Here is a 19,345-nt window from a genome sequence, read left to right as displayed (position 1 = left end):
ATATACAACCCAGCTGCTGCCAGGCCATGCAAAGATCTGATTTCTTCTGTCGTTCAGGTTATCGGCACAGGACCCTTGGGAGAGAAAGGAGAGCGAGGGTACCCAGGGGCTCCGGGGCTGAGAGGAGTGCCTGGTCCCAAAGGTGAGGTCCTTTCTTCTTTCTTCCCCTCCCGCTCCTCCTTCCTCCCAGTCTTTCCTCTCGTCCTTTCTTTTCTCCATCTTGGACCTGTACTTGGATAACACCTGCGCACCATGCAGGCCCATGTGGTGACTGAGTCCTGTTCAAGGCCGTCTTTTGCAGTCACGCTGTGTTTCCGGCAGCCCGTCCCCCTCCCCGCATCTCCGCAGCGTCAGGGCGCTGTGTCTCCCTTCCTTCAGCGCTCCCTGTCCGCGGGACCCCAGCTCCCTGAGCACAGAAATTCACAGCCTGAACCACGAGTGCAGCAGCTCAGTCTGACCCTGTCTCCCTCCTTGTAGGTTTCCCAGGACTACAAGGCCAGCCAGGCCCTCCAGGTGAGCATCCCTCACTGATTTTGGAAGATTTGTACGACTTCTCAGTGATTTATTTTCTAAACACGTTTCTCCTGTGTGTTAGTTAGATATTTCCTAGCAGTTTTGTTGCACATTTCCTAGTTCTGAAAGCGAGGTGTGTTCCTGGGACAGGGTTTATTTTGTAAGTTACAGGCTAACACAGTTACACACCTGTGTGTCACTCTATTGCACAGGGGCGACTTCTGTCTCTCATCGAGTTCCACCCTCTCTCCCTGGCTCTGATCTAACCCCCGCCTTTCGCGCTGCCCTCAGGGGTTCGGCCTGGTCTTTCCAAAGATTCTCACCCCCCCACCCCACCCCCACCCAGCACCCTTGCCGACTTGCCGGCTGCCTGGAATGCCTTTGGTTCTCAGCTTGAGACCAGACTCGAGGCTGCAACGTCTTCTAACTAATCTGATCAAACTCTAATCTTGCTTCTCCGTGGACTCCTGCGTCCCTGAGCGCATACTTAGTCTGTAGCTGTTCTGTGCTGGTTTTGCGTTCCCAGCGGACTGTGTGCTCCAGAGGCTGGGAGCTGCCCTCTCTGTGTGCACAAGTGCCTGCAGGAACGCGGGCGCGTGTCCCCCACCCCCAGAGCAGCGGTGATGAACGCCGGGCTGAACCGCTCCTGGGCCCTGAAATTGACACCACAGCCGGATGAGCCTTACCTGAATTTTTTGTTTCTTAAAGTTTATTTTTTGCCTTCCTGAGAGTTCCTAAGTTTTAAGTTCGCCCGGAGCCCCATCTTTTATTTTTGCTGGAACAGACAGCACCCCCAGCCCCAGCCCCACCGTCTGGGATTCACGGCAGCAGTGGCTCAAGGCTGGCCTCCCTGGCCCCGCTGTTACTGCTTTCTGCGAGAGCTTGGCACCTGCCCTAAAATCCCCCCTTTTTCCCCTTTTCAACCACTTTCTTCTCCTTGGTCATGAAGACTGCTGTGCCTTCCAGCTGTCCTGGTGGATGCGTCACTTCATGTCTCCCCTGAGCATTTACCGTAACTACTTTCTAAGACGACTTATCTGCCCCCACAAGGATCTTAAGCCATCATTTCAAAAGCTTCCTTTGAAGTCGCTCTGGCCTTGTCTGCTCTCAGTGCAGCCCCCACCCCGCTGATTGCAGAGCCGGCCCTCAGGTTGTGCGTCCTCTGCCCGCCCCCCCCCGCCCCCCGCTGTGAGTCATCCTTCAACCTCTGTCCCCCTCTCGCTAGGGCAGTCCACGCAGACAGCCTCCATCCTTCTGTCTTTAATGTGTTGCACTCGCGGGCTCAGCGACTTACAACTTTCTCACCTGGGACTCAAGTGAGCCTTTGGGTTTTGGGGATCTGGCCGTCCTCCCCAGAGCTCCTTGCCCTCCTCCGCTCTGCCCTGCATCCTCGCCAGCGCTCCCCGCATCACTCCTCCACCACCCCTCTGTTTTCACACGCTCACTCCTCCCGGGCTGGATGCTGGGACAAGGTGCCACCTCTCTGCTCTCCAGAGGGAAAGCGTCTTTACCCGCAGCCTCCTGAGCCGTCCTGCCCGGGCACTAGGTCCCAGCCCTCCTCAGCTGTCACGGGGCCCTTCCAGCCCATCCCCTCAACACTCACAGTGGCGGAACTCGACTTCCCTGCTCGGACCTGGCTGCTGCCTCCACCTCGGGCTCTTTCGCAGGGTCGCCTTCCTTGTCCTGGTCTCTCCGTCCCAGCTGGTTCTGCTCGGTTCCCACCCCCTCTCCCTCCTGCCCACTTCTTTGTTTAACCACTGTTTCGATGCCTTCACTCTCTAAGCAGAATAGCCATTTCTTCCTTACGCTGGGAACGCTATTTGCACTGAAGGGCAGTCACAGATGTTACTGTCGACATAACGCGTTCCTTCGCCTTGAAGTTAATTTGTAGGGAACGTTTGACCGTCAGCATTTAGGGGTAAGAAGCCGACACAGTTTTTCCCTTGTCTTGAGGGGCTCTGGTGTCCTGGTCATTTTACTGTGACCATGTGCTGTGCTTGCCTCCCTGAGGTTCTGTTCTGGTTTCAGGCTTCCCGATACCGGGCCAGCCTGGCGCCCCCGGCTTCCCCGGTGAAAGAGGACAGAAAGGTGACCAGGGTTTTCCAGGCGTGTCGTTGCCCGGACCAGGTGGAAGAGATGGGCTCCCGGGCCCCCCTGGCCCTCCCGGCCCCCCTGGGCAGCCAGGCCACACAAGTGAGTTCCGTCTGGGCCTGTTTCGCGTGGTGTCCCTGCCAGGACAGGTGCTGGGGCGGAGCTGCCGGGGTCTGGGGCGGGCGGCCGGAGTTCGAGTGCATGCACAAAGGACGGGGGTCCAGTGACTTGGGAATCACTCATCATACCCGACTCGGGTGTCTTTGCAAAGTTAGTCATGCTGCAGAAAGGAATAGCAAACATAAAAGAAAGAAGCTGGTTTGGAGGAAAAAGAGCAGTAACCAGCTCGAGTCTCCTGGCATCTAAAGCTCAAGGGCAGACCAGCTGAGCTGCAGGGTTCTTACTGTGAATGAAATGCATTCGGTTCATCTGAAGACACAGACTAGTGCTAGGACACACACACAGACACACAGACATAGACACACACACACACACACACACACACACACACACACACATGCACACAGAGGAGGGACCACATGGGTGCAGACGGCACATGCATATCATCAGTGACCTCAGATCTGAACCGCACTTTTCCTAGCTTTTTCTCCACGGCCCACCATCAAAGCTGGGCACACAACACGAAGTGCTTGATTCAGTGAAGGGGGCCCTGTGATCCCAAAGTAATCCCAACACAAAATACAAGAATATTTCAAAGGATTTCAGCTGATAGTTCCGTGGGCGTGAGTTCAGATTTCCCACAGCCTCAGGTCCAGTGTGTGCTCAGAGTGTCTGCGGCCCTGGTCCTCCATGGGGCTGGGGGGAGGGGTCCCACGCTGCAGGTACCAGGTGATTTGTTTGCTGGCATGCAAGCTGTCCCCATGAAAGGAGCCCTCGTGGATGAGGCTGTGGACAGAGGCCATAGGTGGACTGGGTGGAACCCGGCATTCCGGATCTGAAGCTTCCCTGGGAGCCAGTCAGCAGGACTCCCCCGACAGCTGTGACTTTCCAGGGGGCTTCCTGCCCTTCTGATGGGAAGCGTGGAGAAAAGATCAAATACTGGAGTCCTGAAGGCACCCAGTCCAAAGCCACTTCTTCTCTGTGTGTTCGAGACGAGGTTATGGGCGCCAGAAGGGCCTTTGGGGCCTTATTCATTCATCACTTGGTCACTAAGTCATTCAACAAACATCGGCATGCCTACAATACGTCAGGCGCTGTCCTAACACCTGTGACAAAACTCACAAAGTAATCCTATTGTCCTGGGATGTGCATTCGGAGACCAAAATGAAATAAATAAGTAGACTGTGGTAACAGGAGGTGACAAATACAGGAGGGAAGTAAACAGAGGAACACGGAGGCCTAGGTGCGGTGAGGACATGGGTTGTAGCTTTAAATAGAGTGATGGGCGAAGACACAGAGGGGGCGAGAGAGCCAACCTTGGGGAAATCTGGAACTTTTTTCTATATTCGTATTTTCCCAGTTCTGAAATAGGAGCGAATCTCACATAAAGACGTGAACATTCCACTGCTGTCGGTGAGCGGGATGTGTGAACTGAACACGCTGTAACATGCCGCCCCCTCCCATTGCCAGGTTGCCCTTTTTAAGTCAGTGCAAATTACGTGATTCACAATCGCAGCGTGTTAAGTGGGAATTTATAAATGCGATTTTTACTCAGATTCACGGTGCATGAATCTGCACGAATCTGAGCGCAGAGGCTGCATCTTAATGCTGATTGTCACCTTGGGACCTGTTAGCCGCTCACTAACAGAGCAGCACAGTGGCTCCGACCCCCCCAGGGCCTCTGGCCCCGTGTGGCGCCCCTCCTTGACCTTCAGAACGCCTCGGAGACCATCGCTGTGTCCTTGCTTTAGACTCCACGCTGTTTCAGAGTGGTTTTGGTGAAGATGCAGTTTCTTTCTTCCCGGGGCTGCGTAGGGATTCTGGTGGCCAGGAGCTCAGCAGGAGGTGTGCTCTGGACAAACAGTAACTTTTTGTTCATCGCCGTTCCCGCACCTGCGTTTGCAGAATCAGGGAGTCCATCCAGCTCGGCTGGCGGGGGCTGGGCACGAGCTCACCGCCTTCAAGGACATGAGGGAAGCTCTTCATTTTCTTTTTTTTTTTAACTTAAGTACAGTTACAATATGTCAGTTTCTGGGGTGCAGCCCCGTGTTGGGGAGGTTTGGGCTCCCTTATAGGCCTTCGTGTTTGAGAACAGACCCACCACTGCCGATTGGGTCCCGTGTGAAACCCCAGAGTCTGGGGACGCTCCCGTCCCCTGCCCATCCTGACGGAGACCATGTTGGCTGGGGGTGGGGGGCACGAGCTGCAGCCACGAGTGTTTGGGCGACAGTCGTGACACGTGCCCAGCAGGGCCTTGTGTTAACCTGCTCACTCTGTCTCCTTCCAAGCTGCTGCAGAGGGAAATGTAAACTCTCTCACTACGTGTATCCAAGTGGTAAAACGCTGCTTTTCTTTTTCCCTTAAGGGAGGCACTGGGGCTTGAAGCCAGGACCCCAGGCACGCCAAGCACCTGCTCTGCCCCCAAGCTGTACCCTCCCACCCCCAAAGCAATACATTTTTTTTTTTTACTAGAACCCACAACAGGTGGGGTTTGCGTTACTGCAGCTCATTTCCTTGCTCCTTCACATAAGTGATGCTCAGAACTGAGCAGGAGTAAACGTTTAGAGGCATCGTCCCACGGCAGTCTGCGTCTCTAAAATTATGATGACTTCGCTGTAAGTTTGCTCAGGGGAAAAAAAGGCATCAAGTTGTTCAGGTCTCCGTGTTGGCTTCACACATGTAGGACATGGACAGGTCACCAGTTTCTGAGCCTCAGTTTCTTAATCTGTGAAGTGGGGATGATAGTGATTATCCTGCCAGAGAGCAGCGAAATAAGGTTCAGGACGGGGCGGAAGAGCTGAAGTGCGCGTTAGAAACGCAGACTGGGCGTGTTGGCCGTGGCGGCTTGTGACGGGGAGTGGACGGACCCTAAGTGTGCTGGTCAGATTTTCCAAGTTAGTAAACTGGGATTGTTTCGGGCAAACTGAAGCTGGATTTCTGATACTCACCAAACAATCTGCACAGAGTTCAGTTTGGTTGCGGAGATTGAATAAAGGCAGGGTGGAGATACCTGTTTCAGTCTGGTGGCAGTGAGCCTGTCACTTTACAAACTCTGTTTCAGATGGACTCGTGGAGTGCCAGCCAGGACCGCCTGGCGACCAGGGTCTTCCCGGAAGTCCAGGGCAGCCGGGGTTGACGGGTGAGGTTGGAGAAAAAGGTAAGAGATTGGATTTTTTTAAGCAAATGGCCGTGCTTGGGAACGCACCACGTTCCTGCAGCCCTGCTGGCTTCGGGTGGGCGTGGCTGTGTCCTTCCTTTATTTGAAACACTCTTCAAAGTGCGTTCCTAAGACGCAACTCCCTACAACTCTGCTGGGGTTGTCGGGTGTTTGAGAGACAGTTTCCACCTGAGAGGCAACGGGGAGACTGGTCCCTGAAGTCAGATCCCTGTCCTTTACCCTCCGTGGTCAGCAGACTAAACTCCCAGAGTGGCACCTTCCTGCGATCTTTCAGTTCAAAGGCTGGGAGTCCCGCTGTCCAAGAAAGCACGTCCTTCCTCCCAGCTGGGTCACAGACGCCTGCACTGATTGCCCGTCACCCCTCCAAGCCCTGTTCCCATAATCAGCGTGGGCAGATCCGCCGACGCCACCCTCGGCTCTCGGTTTTATCTTTCAACTTTTCAAGTGTCGACTGTAACGCCAACTCAGGACTCACCCTAGTCCCTCTCCGGTCTTGGGAAGGGTGGCCTGTCGCTGTACGGACAGTCCCAGCATCGAGCGCAGGGAGCACGGGGTGCCCAGGGAGTGGAACAAAGAGGAGGCAGCCCCGGAACCCACCCCTCCGGGTACCGTTTCTGGCTTCGGATGCCCAGGATTTTCACTCTTCAGAAGTCTAAAGGGAAAATCCATGGAAAACACCCTAGAACTCTGACAGCCCGTCAGAACCTTAGATGGAAGTGGTCTTGGATTTGGGGGAGGGGGGCGGCCACCAGGTGGGCTCACCTGGTTTTCAATGACTCTCCCTCGTCACTGCGCCCGGCGCTCTCTGAGGTGGGCTCTTCCGTCTTGTGGCGGTGCCAGTGGTCAGACAGGTCTTGGTACTGAGAGGTCTGCTTGTCCATCCCCTGGACCAGGAGGGAAGCCTCTTTCTTCTGCTGCCGTCATAACCCTGCAGCAGAGCCGGCAGCCTGCCCGGACTGCAGGGCGAGTGCGTCTCCCCGACGGCCACCTCCAGCCCCGGGACTCGGACCCGCACGGGTCCCACGGTGCCACAACTTGGGGGTTTTCTAGCCGACGTGCACGGCATCCGTCCCACTGATGGGCTCCTGTTCTGCCCTCATTCCTGACGGTGGGGTCTGCCGAGGTGGGGTGCACCCTGACCCTGACCCTGACCCTGACCCTAGGGCGAGGGGCCGAGGAGGAGGCAGCCCAGCCTCTGACTGCTGAGCCCAGGCTTTCCCACGTGCACTGTGCTCTCTGACAGCCTGATCGGTGCCTAGGAACTGACATTCAAGGTTTAGGACACCAAACACCTCTCAGACTCTGGCCTTTTAGCTTAGTTTGAACATCGAGACATAAGAGGTTAGAATTTCCAAAGAAAGGCACTTCTCCCCATCTTTTCTGCACTGCGGCCCCTCCTCTTGCAGCCTCCTTGCCAGCTCAGGGCTGCCTTTGCTTGTGTGCCCTCTTCTTCCCACCTGCCATCCATCAGCCCGTAACATAGGCTCAAAGCCCAGGAGTTATCTGTGCCGTTTGCTTAAAAAAAACCCAAATCAAAGAGAAAGATGTTGAGAAGTCTTAGAATTTGAGACGAAATTATACAGTCAGGTCTTCGCAGGCTGATGGGCAAAACTGGGTTCCGGGTCACGTGCTGGCAAGGCAGCTCCCGTGGCTTCGCCAGGCAGACGGATGGCTTTTTATGGCACACCCATGGCTGCCTGCCAAGTGTGCAGAGGGTGGCGGGAACACAGGACCACTGGCACGTGGCTGCGCCTGGAAAGGTGTTAGATTCTGTGCAAGCCACACTGGACACAACGCTGTGAATGACGCTGGTCCCTCTGTCCTCCCCTGTGCCACCACTGCTCACACGTTACATAGGAGTACCCCGTGTCTCCTTTTTTAGGTCAAAAGGGAGAGAGCTGCCTCATTTGTGACACCACAGGACTTCGTGGGCCCCCTGGGCCACAGGGACCCCCCGGAGAAATAGGTAAGACCCTAGGTGTGAAAGGGACCGGGTCAGTGTTTGCTTCCGTGGGTTGGAAACTTGTCACTGCCTGAGACCTGATTTTCTGGAGCAACACTAGAGCAAGATGTGAGAACGTTGTCACTCTTCCAGGATGTGTCCAGCTTGTTGAAAATGATCACAATGACTTATAAATCCAGTGTCATAAAGATTTCCTAAGAAAAAGATAGCAGCATATATGGTCCACGGAGCTCGGCACATTTTGTTCTCTCGGGAGGTTACCACGTGGTCCCAGGCATGCCGGCGGGGTGTGTAGCCAGCCTGTGTCAGTTACCTGTGTGCATTTGGGGTCACTTTTCCCCTTTCTGAGCCCATCTGGGCATTTCTATTATTACTCTCTTGAGATTCTTCAAGTATCACCCACTTCGTATGAAGATCTTTGGACTTTTGAATCTTGAAAAAATACAATTGAATTATTAGCAAGTGTCTTAGTAGGGGAGGGTAGAGCTCAGGGGTAGAGCGCATGCTTAGCTTGCACCAGGTCCTGGTTTCAATCCCTGGTACCTCCTCTAAAAATAAACCTAATCACCTCCCCCCTGGCCAAAATAAAATAAATAATACAACAATAAATAAATAAAAATACTAGAAGATACATAAACATGAAAGAAAGTGTCTTAGCAACGATGTGCTAAATCTTTCCTCCGTCTCTCATGAAAGGTTTTCCGGGACAGCCAGGGGCCAAGGGGGACAGAGGCTTACCGGGCAGGGATGGCCTTGAAGGATTGCCGGTAAGTGAACCTGGCCGAGTTCTTGTACGTGTTAGACGTGGCCACCGAGCAAAGCAGCGCAGTGTGCGTTTTTGCATTTGTGAACCCTTGTCAGCCAACAAGTTCAGCACCGCTGATTTCTGTAGCGGTGGAGGAAACCAGACCTGTTTCCTTCTAGGAATTTGAACTATTTAAAAAAAAATTCTTCTTCTTACAGACCTGTAGTTTGAAAATCTCTATCACCAACGTGTATTATAAAAACACTCAAATCTAAAACGCAGTGTCTTGATCATACAGACGTGAAACCTTTCAGTGAAGCAGGAACCAGCTTCCTGCCTTCTCTGCTTTGTTTGAGAGGACGCCGTCGGGCCGGGGAGGGCAGCGCTGCCCCTCGGCACCGAGGGCGCTTCTGTGTTGCACGTCATCAGGTCTGTTCCTAAAGCTTTGGAGCCTCTGGGCCTTGTTCTCGTATTGTCTTTGTTCTAAGCTCTGTAAGCATCAACTGTTTTTCACAATTCTTTTTTTTTAATTGTAAGAATTTAATTTACTCTCTAACTCGACATATCCAAACATTATCACTTTGATGTGTGATCAATATAAAATGAGGCGTTTTATACTCCTTTGTTCTTACTGTGTCTTTGAACCCCGGTGTGTGTTGTATTCTTTCTAGCATGTCTCAGTTTGGACACTTTAATTTGCAGCAGATAAAACTAAATGTCATGCTACCAAGACAATATAGTTGTGTTTAATGACAAAGTATTTTATACTGCTTCAATTTTAAATTTTAAATTAGTTAAAGTTTATAAAATGAAAAAAAAACTTCCCTGTTTGCACTAATCACATTCCTTTTTTTTTGTTTGTTTTAATTGAAGTATAGTCAGTTAAAATGCTGTGTCAATTTCTGGAGCACAGCATAATGTTTTAGTCATGCGTGTACATACAGAGACTCATTTTCATATTGTTTTTCATTATAGGTTACTACAAGATACTGAATATAGCTCCCTGTGCCACACAGTATAAACCTGGTGTTTATCTATGTTACATATGGTAGTTAGTAGCTACAAATCTCAGTCTCCCAATTTATCCCTTCCCAACCCCGGTTTTTACAGATTCTTTCCTTCCTCTTTTTTTTCTTTTCTTCTAATCTTTTGTCATCAACTGAAAGTCAGATCTTTGTCAGTATTCTTTTTTGATGTAGCTCTTTAACATTTGTAATTTAAAAAAAATTTCTGGAAGGTTCTATCCAAGCAGGTCAGGGCGACAGTGAGTTGAAATGGGAGTGAAGTGGCTGGAATTCGGCAGGAGTTTTCTCCTTTTGAAGTTAGATCTTAGGCCTCTGCTTTCCAGAACTTCCTGGGGGCCTGGGGAGCTTGCTTAGAAGTCCCGACTGTTTAAAATATTTCTAAATAACTCAGAAGTTCACAGAGCTGGGAACTCTGGCTGTGGTGGGGATCAGAGCTGGATCAACTCTGAAGGTGACAGACATAGTCTGGACATGGCTTTATCTACTCAGCCTTCTTGGAACACTTCTGGCCTCAACGCTGCCTGGAACCCAGTCCAGACGCCCCCCGCCCCCTAGCCTTAAATCCAACAACATTGGAAAAGAGGAAGGAGGATGGTTGAGGAGAAGTCAGGATAAAGAAGAAAATGAAGACAACATACAACAAAAATCTGAACCCCAAAGCCCTGTCCAGCAGGAGCTTAGAGTGGAGGGAGAGCACGTCCAGACCTGTTCCGTGGGTCAGTGACTTAGGAGCAGGCAGCGGGTGTCCTTGTATGAGGTGCTGTATGTATGAGGTGCTGTATGGTCCCCTGATTTCAAATTTGGCCGGAGGGTGGAAGAGGTAGCCCGCAAGCCAGCGGAGCACGCTGGGAAGTTGATTTCAGGGAAAAGGGATGGAGAGCTCCGTTCCGCATTCGATTTAGGTGGCATTTCTGTGACGTGCCCTCCAGAAGCCCGAAGTTTGATTTGAAAGCCGAGAGCTTGATTTTGGGGAAAGGAGGATGGTCACAAGAGGTGGGCACCTGGCTGAGATGATGGAGCCCCCCCACCCCCATCCCCACCCCACCGCAGGTCACTCGGGGGGGACCTGCGTTGACGGGGATGACTTCTCCCCAGTTCCCCCACGGTGGCACTGCGTGCTCGATGCAGACCACACGCGTTGTCAGCGCTGCTCCAGTTTAGATACCAGCGCTGAACTTCCCGGCAGCCTTTGTTTCTTCAGCGTTTATCTTAAACAATGTAGATCAGAAGACTTCCAAATAGCTTAGGATTAAGAAGTTCTGTGGCAAAGAAACCATGTGAGCTGTCCTGGAGTTGTGAATGTCACTTCCCCAAGAGAGTCTAGATTTCTCCCTTAAGTAGAATGGTGGTTGGCAAGGTCATCAGTGTTAAAATAAAAATGGTGTTTTCCCACCCTGTGCTCGTGGTATTAGAAAGCACTGTACGTCCAGGTGGTGAAAAACCAACATGAAATAACACAAGAGGATGCTCCTGGGTTGGGTGTCACTTCTTACGCTGGCACTGATGTTTTAGTGGTGGATGTTGCCGGTTCAATATATCCTTCCCCTGGTGCCTCCCTGTTGTAGACATGAGGCGCACAGAGACAGAAAGCGTCGGTCCTCTGGGGACTGGACCGAGTAGCCTGGGCACCTTCCCCTTCCCTGAGGAGATCTGAGTCACGTGTCCTCTATTCCAAGGGGCACTGCCAGCCTAGGAGCAGCTGTATCTGTGTCCACTAGAACTTTCTGCTGGGATAGAATGTTCCGTGTCTCCACCGTCCAGCTTGGTAGCCATTGGCCGGTGGTGGCTGTTGCCTCTTTGAAATATGGCTGGTGTGACCAAGAACTGAAGTTCTCATGTTATTTAAGGTTTTAAACAGCGCGAGGCAGTGCAGACTCGTGGCCGGCTTCTGGAGGAGCTCTGGGGTGTCCTTGGTTGTGTGTCTGAGAAAGTGAAGCTGGGCTGTGTGCTCCATGCCTCGGCCGGCGCTGTCCCGGCTCCCGGCAATGGCAGGATGGGCAGGAACACAAGTCAGCCCCATTTAGTGGGGTCCTGAACGTACCGCCTGCGTGGCTGTGGGCAGCCTCTAAGCCCCTCCAAGCCTTGCCCCCACCCTTGTGTAGGAGGCAGCTCTTACTAGGTACCAGCTACCTCTTCCAGGCTGTGTGTTGTGGGGACAGAGTGCAGGCTTTGCAGCCTGGCTGTGTGCTCTCGGACGGATCGCTGACCTTCTCGGGTGATTAACTCCCCCACTGCTCAGCGGTGGTCCCAGTGTTTTCTCTGTAGAGTTGGGTGAACGATCAGGGATGAAGTGTCAGGATTTGGGACCCATCTCAGGCTCTTAATAAGTGGTAGCTGTTTTAAATCCGAAGATTGTCTGGCTTTGGGTGTATCCTTGTCTCCCAGCTCCCTCCTCTGAGGAACACCAATTACACACACACACAGCGGCATGCGTGCACAGGGTCACATGCACCCAAGAACCGCTTCAGAGGGAGTTTATAGAAAGGAGTGCAAACCAAGTGAATCCTGCAAGAGCTTAAATTCTGCCAGGTGAGCCGGGAGGCTGAAGAGAGCAGGTGACAGAGACAAATGCTTGAGCCCGTGGCCCTCTTCCCATGAGCCCCAGCTCTCGGGGCAGGAGGAGGTGCCACCTGTGGGTGCGGGCACCCCTCGAAGAGTCAGCTTTCCAGGACTGAGCAGTGGCCCAGCAGGTGCCTCTCAGGAAAGCCAGTTCTGTCCTGCTGACTGCTCGGAACACTCCAGAGCTGGGCTGCTGCTCACTCCCCAGGCTTCTCCTGCCCGGGGTGCCCTGGCTGCCCCTCCCTCTTCTGGAATTGCGGTGGGAGCGTGAACGGACAGTGGTGCGATTCCAGCACTGACCAGGCTTAGAGAGCGTGGTGGCTCCCAGCTTCCACCCTTTCTCCGGCTTCTTTTTCATCCCCGCTTTTCAAGGTGGCTTCTTTCTTTTTCCCTCAGTTGTCAAAATAAGGACATTGATCATTTAAAAAAGTTTTTTTTTCCCAAGAATTGGTTTATTGTTAGGGTCAGTAACACTTGTTTCCTTTTAATTCGCTGTCACCCTGTGGTCGTCATCGAAGAGACTGCTTTTTAAGAATTTTCTGAAGTATAGTCAGTTTCTGGCGCAGCGTTTCACTCCTACACACACGTACTTAAACGTTCATTTTCACGTTCTTTCTCATTATAGGTTACCAAGGACGTTCATCATTGATACAGTAATATTAACTACAGTACATTTTCAATGGCAAGATTGCTCCTGTAAAGCCTTTAAACCTGTTTTTCCTTTCTTCAGGGTCCCAGGTGGCTTCTTGACTTCCCTGTTGAATGTGTCTCCAGCCAGGCTGGTTTGCTTGGCAGACGCATGTCTTCCGTGGTGTCACACGGCTTTGTTCTCACAGGGCCCGCAAGGTACACCAGGACTGATGGGCCAGCCGGGAGCCAAGGGAGAGCCTGGCGAGATCTACTTCGACATGCGACTCAAGGGTGACAAAGGAGACCCGGGTTTCCCGGGCCAGCCCGGGATGCCAGGCAGAGCAGGCTCTCCCGGAAGAGATGGCCATCCGGGTCTGCCCGGCCCCAAAGGCTCCCCGGTATGTTCATCCCAGACTTTGAACTTGTAATTGACAGGCGGATATGCAAAGAGCGATGCGACGAGTAATTTGTATCAAATCTGTGCATTTGCACTTGGGTGATCATTGTCGTGAACGACTCTGTCTCATGGTTCGCGGGAAAGCGGCCATCTGTAGACCTTGGGCTGGTGGCCTTCACTGGAACAATTAGATGGTAAGGGATCAGTCTCTTCTGATGGATCTGCAGGAACTGCAAAGACTTCCAGATGTTGGGTGGGAGAAGAAATGTAAAGTTAATGGTGTCTGAATCACCCTTTTAAAGAAGATTCTAGACATAAGTGCCTTACTCTTTGGAGTGTCTCCTTGTGTGGGGGAGGGAAGGGAGGATGATTGCTCAGCTTCAAGAAAAGACTGCTGGCTGCATTTATTAACCACTAGTTAACCTTTGCAGACGGGTGGAAGTAAATGAACAGCACAGCCAATTAAACTCTGCAACTTATTTACTGCAGGTGGAGGACAGATGGGACTTGGGTCGGCGGGCTGGTGTGTCTGCTGATATTGCTTCTTTTTCTCTTTTCACTGCAGGGTTCAGTGGGATTAAAAGGAGAACGTGGCCCCCCAGGCGGAGTTGGATTCCCAGGCAGTCGTGGTGACATCGGCCCTCCTGGGCCCCCAGGGTTTGGCCCTATTGGCCCCGTTGGTGACAAAGGACAGGCGGGCCTTCCGGGAAGCCCTGGGTTCCCAGGCCAGCCAGGTGAGACCCGAGGACCTCAAGTGCAGCATGCAAGTGCCCGGAGCCTGGGCTGAGTGACGTGGCACGTGGGTCTGGTTTCAGGTCTGCCCGGAGGGGGGACGTGACCTGGCCACTCTTTCTCTAGCCTTTCTCTGTCTTGTTTCTCCCCGTTGGGAGATGGGCCAGGTGATGGGTAGGATCTGGATACCAGGAATTTGAATTCATAGATGATTTTCTTACGAAGAATCGTCCAGTGTGTACATCAGAAGGCAGCCTTTTCTGTGGAAGTGACGCCAGCGTGAGCCCGTTTTCCTCTGCAGCCATCTCCTGTGTCTCCCCGATGAGCAGTCTGGGCCCCACGTGGCACGCTCCCCGCTGACCCGCGCGTGCCGGTGGCCCGCCTGCGGCTGACTAGGCCTGGCTGCTTAGTTAGTTCCGTGGTAGTCTCCGCGATTTGCCGATTTTTTTCCAGGTGGTTCTCTGTGCCACGCACTGGGCTAAGTGGGGACCAGAGAGTAAGCAGGTCAGACATGTCCCGCTTTCCTGGAGCTGACAGCCAGGGCTTTTGGGCAGAGGACGTGGGTGGGGACAGGGCCACACGAGGGTTCCCCATGGTCGCGGTCTGCAGCGTCCTTGTGACTGGCTTGCCCTCAGGGACGGAAGTGAAAAGGGGCGCCTGGGCCCCACACGCAGTAGGCTCTCAGGGACGTGTTAGTTGAATATGATTCAGGGAGGAAATGGAACACGGACACCATTCCCTGGAGAGCCTGGGAGAGAGGAGGAGAGGCCAGCGATGGCCCGGCACCGAGGACGGGCGGAAGGATGCCTGCTTTATTTCCTAAGACGTCTAAAGAATTGTAAAAACAAATGACAGGTGGCTTTGGGCGATAAAAGTTGTGTGACTCATAAACCTTGAAGAGCATAGTAGCTGAGTAGCTGGCTGATCCAAGTCTCCCACAGGAACCACATGGCAGTGATGACCGTCTGGCCTTCTTGTTCACAGATTTGCTAGTTCTGTCACCAGTCATGGTATCTAGCCCAAGTGTCATCAGTTCCCATCCCCCTTGGGAACTATTTCCTTATATCGTGTAAATTTCACAAGCCCTCCCACACAGGAAGTAGGAGCACCCCCTGATGGAAGTCCCAGGAGAGCGTCGTAGTGGATTAACACCATCATTCTCATTGTTGTGTAATCGTTGGTGACTTGGCTCCAAGTTAGGACTCTGCTGATCATTGTTCTTTGTTTAGCAAAGATCCCAGAAATGTCTCTTTTTTGACTCCTTTAGGGGCAGGGGAACACTGGGTTTGACTCAGAAGGGCCCCTGATCTTGGAGAAGGGACCTCCGGTCATTTGCCTCCCCTGCCCCCTACCCCCAGCTACGGATTCCCAAATCACCGCGTCATGTGCCCTCTGTGCTCATGGAGTCTGATCACTTGCACAGCTGGAAAAAGGCATCAGACTTGCTTCTTGGCCGGAAACTACATGCAGATCAGTCCCAGCAGGATGGGAAGAAGCTTCCTGAAGGAGGCAGTTGTCCACATTCTGTAGGGTTCCTTGGCCATCCAGACCCAGTCAGCTTGGAGATTAGAAACCCGACTTCTTTGATCTGCCAGAGCTGTGTTTCCGGCGATGGTCATAAAGGCCTCGTTCCCAGGGCTGGACTGATAGGGAGTGTGTGGGGTCACGCGGTTGGCACTTCCCAGTGCCTCTGGCTAAAGAAAGCTTTGCCCCCCCCATCCTGAATTCTTTAAGGTATGTGAGGATTCTGTGTGCATGTTCTTGGAGGTGATCCCTTCCTTAACAGATAAATCCTGACACCCAGTGCATCTCCTGGACATGGACGCCGGGGGCCGGGCCCGCACCCCCTGGGTTGAACACGTGGGTGGTTTCCCTGTGCCTCTGGAGATAGCGCAGAACCGTCCAGATCCCTGTTAGGATTATGTGTATCAGCCACTGAGCGTGTCGTGAAGATAACTGCCCATCAGAGGAACATCAAAGCAACTTAGAGTCAGTCCTGTCTGAGAAACTGAGAGAGAAGCGTTTTGACTGTTTGAGACAGACTAATGAGAAAACGACCCAGGGCCATCTCACTGTTTGTTACTGTAGAGTTTTCAGCTTTTTTTGACTCTTCCTTTGCACTCTTAAGGAATTCTGTGTCCACAAACATACGTTTTGAGGGGAGAGGTGCTCTCTGTGTGAGATTCTAGAAAAGTGGCAGGAAGGAATGCATGTGGGCAGACGAGGCTGTCCGCAGGGGACAGGTGTGCCCGAGGACGTGCTGCCACGGGCCTCACGCTCTGATCGTACTCTTTCCCCAGGTCCCAAGGGCGAAGCAGGAAAAGTCGTGCCCTTACCTGGTCCCCCAGGAGCAGAAGGACTTCCGGGGTCTCCCGGTTTCCAAGGGCCCCAAGGTAGGTCCCAAGTTCACCTGGAGACACAGTGGGAACATTGCCCACGTTTTTCTCACGCTGACCCTTGGTCTTTCTCACAACAGGTGACCGAGGTTTTCCTGGGACCCCGGGAAGGCCAGGCCTCCCTGGAGAGAAGGGCACTGTGGGCCAGCCAGGGATTGGATTTCCAGGGCCTCCTGGTCCCAAAGGTAAGCTTGCAGGACAAGTCCAGCCCTGAGTGGGGCCACTGCTCTGGCCACAGCCCCTGGGGGCCCCAGTGGTGGTGCCTGTCCCCTGGCTGGTCAGCACCAAGGGCCAGGAATTTGTCCTCTCATGAATCCTAAGAAAAAAGAGGCAATGGGCGTAAACACCATGCCAGTCAGTGGAGGCTTTCCCAGAGCTGCGCGGTGCAGGGGACGGTGATTCCAGGTGCGGTGATGGGTGAGGAGGTGGCTCCCAGCCAAGCGGTCTAGGGGAAGGAGTTGGGACATTGGGACCGCAGGCTGCCCAGAGAGCTGGCGGTCAACCCCCCTCGAGGGGGTCTCTCTCCTCAGTGAAGGAAGCACACAGCCCCCTGGGACCTGGGCCCGGCTGGTTTGGAAGTCGAGAGAAGGCCAAGGGGACGGGGGGGGGGGGGGCTGAGGAGGGGCCTTGCTCTGGGGGGAAGAGCCCCCCACTCTGTGGGGCTGGAATCCCCACGGGTGCTGACGTTCCAGGACCAGCACTTGTTGCTGAAAACTGTAAGGGAGTAAAGAGGGCGGTTTCACCCTTTTGGCTGGTTTCTCGTCTGCCAGGCCTTCAGGGGCACTGATGTGCAGACTTGCCGTTAGGGACCTCTGTCCAGAGCCCAGAAGGGCTGTGAGCGGCGAAGGGCATGTCTTTCTCATCTGGGCCGCATCTGACTCCAGGTTTACCAACTTTTTGCCAAAACTTAGTTAAGACTTGTCCTGCCTCCCAGCTGCTGGTCTGGGGCCGGCATCTCGCCTGCTCTCATGGTTACAGGCCTCCCCCCTCGGGGACAGAGGACAGCAGCCTGTTTCCTCTGGGAGCTGCGTGATGCCACCCACCTCCTGGTCACTCTGTCAGGCATACGGGGCAGAAGGCCCTAGGGACCCTCCAAGATCCCAAGGACAGTGCTCAGGCCTCAGGGTGTTCCCCTGGGGGAGGCAGCCCACTGCCGGCGTGCAGGTAGAATTTAGCTGGTGAGGGCCCTTCACCCTTGGCCTGCAGTGCACGCAGCCTCTTGCAGCCAGGTGCTCTGTCTGTCAGGCCCCTCGCAACCACGCACGGGTGATTCAGGTTTGTGCTTCTGCAAACTTAGAAATCCCCGCAGGCACGGACCACCCACCACACAGGGGACTGTGGCCCTGTGGCTCTCAGATGTCCTTGCCGCACTTTACAGCCTCATGGGCAGTGGTCAGAAAGCCCGTCAGAAGCCCCTGGATGGGACCCAGGCTCGAAATACCCCACGTGCCTCCGGGGTGGGGCAGTTTGAGAACCCAGTGGTCTAACGCGGCACTTCTCAAACGTGGACGTTTCCAGGGATCATGAGGGGTCTGGTTAAAATGCGGGTCTGCGTGGGGAGATCGGGTGGCTTCTCATCAGGAGACGGGATGCTCCTGACCCTGGACCACGGTCTGAAGTGCTGGTCCTGGTCCGCAAGCGCCGTTTTGGTTTGTTGTGGGGCGGGGAGTGGAACCGGAAAGAAAGTTTCCAAGTGCGAAGAAGAAACGGGAGGGAGGGGCAGGTGTGAGGAAAAGAGAGGAAAGGGTGGCAGGTGCTGTGTGCGGTCCCCCAGGCGCCCCAACTGCCCCCCGTCCAGGATGGTCTCATCTTCCCTGTTGGCTCCTCAGATCTGTCCGGGTTCACCCAAACAGGTGTAGAAGAAGTGAAGAACGTGGGGAACAGTATTTTTCCATTAATGATTTTTCCGATTCTTCAAAACAGGCGTCGATGGTTTACCTGGAGATCCTGGACCTCCTGGGGTTCCGGGTCGCCAAGGATTCAATGGCTTACCTGGCAACCCAGGTGTGCCCGGCCAAAAGGTGGGTACCGAGTGTTGTCTGGGTTGATGCTTCCCCGTCCTCATGATTCATTGGGCCAAAAAAAAATGTGGGTAATTAATCTCCTAGGATAAGCTGGGTCGGCGTGTTTTGTTTTTGATGAAATAGCATCGAATAGAAAATAATGAGGTATGTGTAGCACGTGGTCGTGAATGTTTCAGGGAGAATCACTTGTCCTGCCTTGTGAGTGTGCTCTTGCCTGTGTGCCTCAGTGTCCAGCATGTGTCTTACTGGGAGTGGCAGAGGAAAGCTGTTTGGAAGTCACTGTCCTGAGCGACATGACAGCCCCCAGGAGGTTCGGGTGTAGGGTTTCTCGGCCTCAGCGACATTGACGTTGGGGTCCAGTAGTTCTTCATGGCAAGGGCTGCCCTGAACATTGTGGGGTCTTTAGCAGCCTCCTCCATGGGCTCCTGGTGCACAAAGCAGCACCCCCACCTGCACCTGTGACATTACCCCATGTCACCAGGGGGCTAAGGGCTGGTTGCAGACCCCAGGGCTGCTGTGACTTCAGGCCTCCCCTCACCCTCAGATGCCCCCCCACTGGCTGTCTCACACAGGTGGTAGTTCCTTTCCTAGTGTGACTAGAAGGAAGTGAGATGGCCAGGGAGCATCTGTCCCAGGTGGGAGGAAGGCGGAGGGCAGTACGTGTACCTTTGCTGACACGGAACCAGGCGGGCCTGGTCCCCAGCCTCGGGGACAGGCAGGTGGGCCTGCAGACAGACGGCTGTGCCTCGGGGGGTCTGGGGACACTTCCTTGTCACCCACAGTGTCCCTGCCTCAGTGGCTGGAACAGAGGGAAGCCCTCGGACATCTGTGTTTATGTGAACCACCGCCGCCTTCCCCTTGGTTTGAAATTAAGTCAGCGGTGGTGGCCTGTGCAATGCACCAGGCTCACAAGTTAGTAAGCGCTGGATGGAACTGGAATTAAGGATTTGTTCTATGATTTACAATACTGTG

At 53.7% G+C, this 19,345-nt stretch overlaps 1 protein-coding gene across 1 annotated transcript in view; it reads left to right on the top strand.

The window, feature by feature from the left end:
* Positions 1-19,345, top strand: part of COL4A1 (collagen type IV alpha 1 chain) — a 128,906-nt gene that overhangs the window by 85,076 nt on the left and 24,485 nt on the right. Inside the window, exons 19-29 of the mRNA XM_074378525.1 lie at positions 58-142; positions 478-513; positions 2,542-2,706; positions 5,786-5,881; positions 7,785-7,868; positions 8,562-8,632; positions 13,031-13,222; positions 13,787-13,955; positions 16,254-16,346; positions 16,430-16,534; positions 18,273-18,370. Coding sequence (XP_074234626.1) covers positions 58-142; positions 478-513; positions 2,542-2,706; positions 5,786-5,881; positions 7,785-7,868; positions 8,562-8,632; positions 13,031-13,222; positions 13,787-13,955; positions 16,254-16,346; positions 16,430-16,534; positions 18,273-18,370 — 1,194 coding nt within the window. The remainder of the gene's footprint in view (positions 1-57; positions 143-477; positions 514-2,541; positions 2,707-5,785; positions 5,882-7,784; positions 7,869-8,561; positions 8,633-13,030; positions 13,223-13,786; positions 13,956-16,253; positions 16,347-16,429; positions 16,535-18,272; positions 18,371-19,345) is intronic.

This window comes from Camelus bactrianus, chromosome 14 (assembly GCF_048773025.1).
Source record: "Camelus bactrianus isolate YW-2024 breed Bactrian camel chromosome 14, ASM4877302v1, whole genome shotgun sequence".
NCBI lineage: Eukaryota > Metazoa > Chordata > Mammalia > Artiodactyla > Camelidae > Camelus > Camelus bactrianus.
The sequence above is the reverse complement of the archived record's forward strand: the minus strand, read 5'-3'. Positions and strand labels throughout refer to the sequence as shown.